The 8,142-nt window shown below is 41.8% G+C and overlaps 1 protein-coding gene across 1 annotated transcript; it reads left to right on the forward strand.

Annotated features, from left to right (window-relative positions):
• Positions 1-199: 199 nt before the first annotated feature.
• Positions 200-5,569, forward strand: cyp2r1 (cytochrome P450, family 2, subfamily R, polypeptide 1; the record flags this gene model as incomplete). Its single annotated transcript, XM_080770451.1, has 6 exons — positions 200-207; positions 885-1,056; positions 2,009-2,150; positions 2,253-2,885; positions 3,104-3,433; positions 5,346-5,569. 6 exons carry the CDS (start codon positions 200-202, stop codon positions 5,567-5,569), a joined length of 1,509 nt encoding a protein of 502 aa, XP_080626577.1.
• Between the last annotated feature and the right edge of the window lie 2,573 nt (positions 5,570-8,142).

The raw sequence follows: 8,142 nt of genomic DNA on the forward strand, positions 1-8,142 counted from the left end.
TAGGCTACATACACATGGATTTAACACTGAAGACAAATAGTGTGCCCAAGATAGATAGATACATTTCTAATAGTTTTTTTTAATTAGATGCAAAGACTTTCGGGCATCTGGTTAGGATGCATCTTGACCCCGGGGCAGACCAAGGCGCAGATGGAGGGATTTACTGGCCTTGGAACGCCTCAGTTACTAATGTTGCTATATGGAGAGGTAAGTCTGGAGCTCTGATGGCGATGTTGCCCCCGCAACCCGACTACGGATAAGCGGTTGAAGATGGATGGATATGGGACTTCAATAAGCTTTTCATAGTAGCCTATACTTCAAATATGCAATGTAGCCTGCTGCCTAATAGGCATATTATGTGGGGGGAAAAAATGAATTAATGTCAACCTGCTCTGAATTAGCCCTAGCTGAAACATGACTGTCATAATCATGACGCCTCGATCTTGCCTCGAGCGTCATGTGAACCGCTAGCTGAATTGGCACACACTGTCAGATGACAGTGTGTGCCAATTCAACAGTTCTGCAAACATTTTCTTTTTCCGTTTTATCTGCAAACATCCGAAAACGTTTTCAGTTGAAAACACGTCATTTTGGTGGAGCGACACTACCTCAGAAAGGCTGTTGCGACGCCCCAAATTAGCCTTTATTCCGTTTATTGATCAATGAACAAAGTTCATCTCACAGTCATGGTTCACTCGAAACTTCTGGCCAATCTTCTAGTCTTAGAGGCGGGGGATAGAAAATGTGCAAGATGATAGCCTACACTACACTATGCCACGGTCCTTTTTCGGGGAGAAGCAGAAGGGCTTGGATGTAGATTTTAAAATGGTGTCAATTAACTCGCCACCTCTGGTGTCATTGTCGTATGTGTTATTCGGTGTCAGTTGCCTGGTCATTTGCCTTTTCTTTCTTCTCCTGGTTCGCCAGCTCGGCAAGCAGAGAAGACCCCCAGGATTTCCTCCTGGACCATCTGCCATCCCACTGATAGGGAACATTCTGTCTCTCGCCACGGAGCCGCACGTCTTCATGATGAAGCAAAGTGAAGTGCATGGTCAGGTATAACTGCTGGCATTTCCCTAGGCTATAGATGCATGTTTACATTGATGCAAGGACCCGATATGTGATGATTAGACTACTGGTAACTTTATTTCTCACACTAGCCTACTTGACACGTGCACACACACACACACACACACACACACACACACACACACACACACGCGCGCGCAATTATAAGTTAACAGAGGGGAGGGGAGCGGGCGAGAGAGAAATCAGAGAATGCATAGACTGATGTTTTACTTTTACATGGTGTGTTCATTGCGTTCTGAAAGTTGTTCGTCCCAAAAATGTCTACCGTACCGGTAGCCGTAGGCTTAGGCTACTGTAGGTCTGCAGCCACAAACAAAAGAGACAGCCCACATTTTCTAAGAATAATTTCCCCCTAATAGGCTACACAAAATGACAAAGATCTGACTGTAACAACAATAGCCTAAATTGCAGCAGAAAAAGTATGTTTTTTTTTTATTGCTTAGGCTATTTGCTTCACATTCTCTATAAAATAAAAGTCAGACTCACATGGCCTAGATATGTCTTGACTGAGCCTGAGGCATCACCTTCAATATGTCAATGTCATGTTAGCTGTGGATATTGCAGGGCAACTGAGTCTTGTGAGTTACAAGACAAATAAGTGACAATAAAGTTATAGCTTAGATGATCAGAATCACACACCAATGCAGGTATTTTTTGTGCCATTGTGGTTCACAGCCAACGTTTCAGTCCTCGTGACACTAAAACTTTGCACATGCAGCCCCTGAAGATGAAACAAGAACCACCAATATTAATCTGACCAGAGCTTCCACTTGCTGGATACAATTTAACCTCTTCTTCACAAGACTTTCTTTCTGGCAGTAACTTAGGCTATAGGCTATTTATTTATGTATACCAATTGTAACCACTTGTAAGAACAATATAAATAAAACTTTCATCACTTTCTATGCATTTCTTACAGATCTTTAGTATCGATCTTGGAGGTATTCTGACTGTGGTGCTGAACGGATATGATTCTGTCAAGGAGTGTCTGTATCATCAGAGTGACGCATTTGCTGATCGTCCATCATTGCCTTTATTCAAGAAGATGACCAAAATGGGTGGTAAGGAGATTATTTAGTGTTTTGTATTTGACGATTTGCATATTTGAAAGTAATTGTGGTGTTAAATCACTAATTCACACATCTCTATTCTGCCTCTTAAAGGTCTGCTCAACTGTAAATTTGGTCCAGGCTGGATTGAACATCGCAAAATTGCCTGCAACTCCTTCCGTTACTTTGGCAGTGGCCAGAAACAGTTTGAGAGGAAGATATCTGAAGAGTGCATGTTTTTCCTCGACGCTATGGACGAGCACAAGGGGAAACCGTTCAATCCCAAACACCTGGTGACCAATGCTGTGTCTAACATCACCAACCTAATACTTTTTGGCCAGCGCTTTACTTACGATGACCACAACTTCCAGCACATGATCGAGCTCTTCAGCGAGAATGTGGAGTTGGCTGTGAGCCCTGCGGCCTTCCTCTACAACGCCTTCCCTTGGCTTGAGTATGTGCCCTTTGGGAAACATCAGAAGCTGTTCCGCAATGCTGCTGAGGTTTATGACTTCCTGCAGAAGACTATTGAGGGTTTTTCCCAGGGCAGGCTGCCACAGGCGCCCCGACATTATGTCGATGCCTACCTGGACGAGTTGGAGCAGAGTGCTGGGGACCCTGCCACCTCGTTCTCCCTGGAGAACCTCATCTACTCTGTGGGAGAGCTCATTATTGCAGGCACAGAGACCACTACAAATACCTTGCGCTGGGCCATGCTGTATATGGCCCTCTACCCCAACATACAAGGTCAGTTACCATGTGACATTATCCTATCTTTAAAAACTTCAAACTTATCAAGTTAATAGCCCTGCTTACAGTAGACACTGATGCTGAACAAAAAGAGATACAAATATGGGAAATTGAATGTGCACCCCAAATTAATTTGTGCATGCTCAGTATGCCAGGCATAGATAATATGGTTACATAATATGAATGGCTAATTTTGTGCGTTTCTCCTTGTTAAGAGAGGGTGCATCGGGAGATTGACAGTGTGCTGGTCAATGGAAAGGCCCCCTCACTGGAGGACAAACAGAGGATGCCCTATGTGGAGGCTGTTCTGCATGAGGTCCTGCGCTTTTGTAACATCGTACCTCTGGGCATCTTCCGTGCCACCTCGCAGGACGTCAGTGTCAACGGGTACAGCATTCCAAAAGGCACCATGGTCATCACCAACCTCTATTCAGTGCACTTTGATGAGAAATACTGGAACGAACCCAGCATTTTCTCACCCCAAAGGTTCCTGGACAGTAACGGCAACTTTGTCAGACGTGAAGCCTTCCTACCATTCTCTCTGGGTAAATATCTTTTGACTTGTGTTATTCATTTGGTCATGTTTAAACCTCTTGAGCCCCATTGCCCGCGCCGGCGACAGCTCTCAGCGGGTAAATGAAGACCCAATTGGTCTCCGGTCCCCCTGGACCCCCCTGGGGTTTAAGAGGTTAAATGTCATGTTGTCATGCCATTAAACTCCCAAACAAAGACCCTATTTTCATTTACTGTAAGACTTTTCAGTGAAATGTTTTCACTCAGTCACATCATGTAACCAAAAGTGAAGGGTATTATTCTTACTTACTTAGTTATTACTTAAGGTTTTTAAGAATCACAAAACTGTCAAGTCAGAAAATAAGTTAAGAAGTCCTTGGATATACCCCAGAATGAAATGCTGCCAAATCGAACTCATACAACCTGTAAATTCAACTCACACACATAAAAGTGCAACATTAAGCTCTTCTACAGATACATTAAATTAAAAACCAACATAAAGGGCTCTATTTTCATCCATGCTAAACCCCTTATCCCTAAACTACTTTGCATCTTTTACTATTTTGAAAGACATTTTTGAATAATTAAAATAGCCAATATACAAGCTCACAACCTGTCGTGTTGTAGATTCGATTTTAACTATTCAAAAATGTTTCTCAAAATAATAAAAAAGGAAAAGTAGTTTAGGGATAAGGGGTTTAGCATGGACGAAAATAGAGTCCTTTGGGCTCCAATTTCGTCGCCGCCTTTACGCGCAACGCAGCCCGTAATTCAGCCGCTGCCCGAAAATTATGAATATAGGAGCTTTCTCTGTCCCTTAATGGTATTTTCGTCCAGCGTCACCCGCTATCTTTTTTGCAGACACCGGTATTTGCGCCTAGAGGTGTGGTCATGGGCGTGCTGGCACGTTTTCTCTTAAATTGCTATTTTGGTCACACACATTTGGGAAGGCGCATAGTGCATTTTAAGGGGATGGCATATGTGGCACGGTGATTGGTTTAATTATTGTAACACCCAAACCACACCTATGCATAATATAACAGGTAACAGAGGTGTTTTAGGGATTTAGACAGGTAATCAAGATACCAACTTTAGTGGGGGAACACCCCTTCCCCACTGCTAAATCCCAAAACAATGTATTTAGAAAGATCAAACGAAAATGGAGCCCAAAGTGTCTTAAGTAAGGTGTTGGGTCACCACAAGCTGCCACAACAGATTCTACATGTCTCTGGAACAAAAGATAGTGCCTCATTTGGTGTTTTGATGATGGTGGTGGTACTCTCTTAACAGCCAATAATCCCCCATAGGTGTTCAGTTGTGTTGAGGATCTGGTGACTGCAAAGTCACATCATTCATACAGCGAACAGACCATTCCCATCAGTGTTTTATCATAGGATGAACAGATCAACTTTGTACTGATTTGCCCGTGGGCCGTGACCCTTCCCTCTACGGGGACAACAGACCCAAAACCTGATGTAATTCCCATAGATCTTCCTATTGAAACTCTTGCCAGTTTAGCCATTTTTGTGACTGGAGTTTCCTGCAATCCATGCCCAAGTAATGAACCTTCTTTCATAGTCACTTATATATTTTCCTCATTTTTATACATGTCACACAGCATGATAGGATGTTAATTGCTTAATTGTATCACCTGTATCGAAACAGATTCCACTCTATCTCCAGTTATTCAATTGTTTCGCCTTTAATTTGTCACTCAGTATATTTTGTTGGCCCACTATTCAATGGCAGAATATCTGTATCAACACTATCAGAAACTATTTGGACTGGGCCATACGTAGTTGCCATAAGTTGTAGATGTCTATAGTTTTCTGATCACATCACATCTATGTCCCGTTTTGTGATAATGTGGCATAAATAATATAAGTGTTTGTGTGAGAGAGAGACAATTTGAAGTAATCTCAACATGGCTGTCTTTCTCTTCAGGGAGGCGTCATTGCCTGGGTGAGCAACTGGCCAGAATGGAGATGTTTCTCTTTTTCACCTCCATGCTCCAGCAATTCCATCTTCAGTTCCCTCCAGGTGCTGTGCCCTCTCTAACTCCTAAACTGGGCATGACCCTACAGCCCATGCCATACTCCATTTGTACTGTCCGCAGACAGCAGAGAGACTCAAGCTGTAGAGACACTCACACTCCCCATCAGCAGTAGACAAGGAGATGCACATTACATTGTGTCTAATCTACATTGCTTGAACCCAGCACCCAGCGTTCCCAATGGTCTCTCAACTTGCAAAGGTAGATTTTCACCTTTGGACATTTAGAATGTAAGAGAGCAGATGATGTCAAACAGGTGGTTGGCCTGGTTATGTATCTGGTTCACTCGATGAAACCATGAACGAGACACTTTTGGCTGAGCAATATGCATGTTTGCACAACAGTGTTAAGCAGCAGGTACGGGTGACAAGAATCAAAGGTGAGGTTTTACGAGTCCAGTTGGTGTCCTGGAAACATGAGTTCGATTCGGATTCCTTGAAAAGCTGGTTTGAGCCCTCAAATGCTGTGATTTCCAACCTGTGGGTCTGGGCCCACTGGTGGGACATGAGGATATTGGAAGTGGGCACCCAAATAATTGGCAAAAAACTAAGATATTAATGATACTATAACATTATTTAAAATAATGTTATATTATATTAAAACCTAGAGAATGTTGTTTTAATGTGACACAGATACATCGGAACTATACTACGTTAGTTCCACTGTTCATTAAATAATAAACATGCTCTGAAAATGCACGTATGCAGCAGTAAGCTGCCGTGTGGTCAGATGCGTGGGCCGTGGGAACCACTGCTCAAATTAAATGTCTATGACCGTTGGTGCTTCAGTGATGGGTTAGAAACCTGTCAATGATTGATAGAGTACGTCTCTGTGATGGTTCATGGACATCTCTTCTCAGGACAGCTTCAGGACAGGGAAATGAGACCAGTCATGTCATGTTTCAGCTCTATGGAGAAATCAGATTGGCAGACTTTCCTAGAAATCTCTCTGTACACTGTTGGGGTTGGACTTGAGCCACATACCACATAATATGAACAAACTCTGACCTGAGCTGGAGAAAAAGAAAAAAAACCCTCAGTACTCCACTGTAGCAGTAGATTTGGAGTATCTGTATGCAATACTGGCTTCTGCTACATGGACATGGTGCAGTACTAAACATGTACTAAATTATAAAATCGTTCAGTATGATCTGAACATTTGTGAAATGTCCTTATTGCAATATTTTTTATGTATTGGTAAAATATGTTAAGAACAATAAAAAATGCTTTTGTACAATTTTTTCATACAGTATATCTTTCAAATACCACAACCTATAGGCTACTTTAATGTGTAAGATCTAGTTATAGTAACTTAATAAGGGCATTTTATCAGGTATTCATTACCAAGACATTTCTTCACCAATGTGTTTCTAAAGGAGTTGAAATTCAACTCCTGTGGGAAATTTGAGTTATAAGCATAATATGTGACCATACCATTAACATCCTATATAAGGCAAAAGTCCAAATTTCATCATTCTTTAAGTAGCATGTGACATAGCCGCAATTTGCAACTCTAGATTTTTTTACAATGGGCTGAATCCAGAGTTGCAATAACCTCCATCAACTTCCTATGCATGTTTTTTGGTTTGTGATCTCCTGGTCTTAAATAACGTTAAACTCACCAACTTTGCAGCTGCAGTCCAAGCTTGAATTATCCTCTTTCAATCTGGTGTCGCTTGTTTATCATAAAAGTCCCCCGTAGAGATGTTATGAGCTACTTTCTGTCCAAAATATTCCAAGAGTGACAATATCGAGCCGCCATTTTGATTTTTGCAACGTGCCGTAAAACAAGATGTGAGGGGGAGCGCTTGTTTAATAGAATCTTACCTGCGCAGGTAAGACACCCAAAGAAGAGGCCGACGCCCTAGGGAGGGAGGGACGCTATTAAACAAGCACTCCCCCTCACATCTTGTTTTACGGCACGTTGCAAAAATCAAAATGGCGGCTCGATATTGTCACTCTTGGAATATTTTGGACAGAAAGTAGCTCATAACATCTCTACGGGGGACTTTTATGATAAACAAGCGACACCAGATTGAAAGAGGATAATTCAAGCTTGGACTGCAGCTGCAAAGTTGGTGAGTTTAACGTCATTTAAGACCAGGAGATCACAAACCAAAAAACATGCATAGGAAGTTGATGGAGGTTATTGCAACTCTGGATTCAGCCCATTGTAAAAAAAATCTAGAGTTGCAAATTGCGGCTACATGTGACATTGACATTTTTCTTGCCTTATATAGGATGTTAATAGAATGGTCACATATTATGCTAATAACTCAAATTTCCCACAGGAGTTGAATTTCAAACTTTTAGTACATGTTATTAGACACCTTTAGAAACACATTGGTGAAGAAATTTCTTGGTAAAAATTTAGTTCCCAGATTTTCATAGGTTTCTCTTACTATTATTTGATACACAATGGCCCTGATTGAAGGTAGCATTCAGATAACTAGTACAGTATATTATAATAAACATACACATATGGATTCTGGGTAGACTTGAATGCCCACACAGCTACCATAATCTTCATGACAGGCTATTGGCTACAACTCAAGCCCATTTGATCTTAAAACATGTGTAAAAAGGACAATAAAATGAAGGCAGTGTCAGTTTCAGTGTTCTCTAAGCTTCACACGCACACACAGGGATGCATGCACACAGATGGACAATAAAAGCCAATGATAAACGG

Source organism: Protomyctophum bolini (assembly GCF_963924005.1).
Source record: "Protomyctophum bolini genome assembly, chromosome: 1".
Lineage (NCBI taxonomy): Eukaryota > Metazoa > Chordata > Actinopteri > Myctophiformes > Myctophidae > Protomyctophum > Protomyctophum bolini.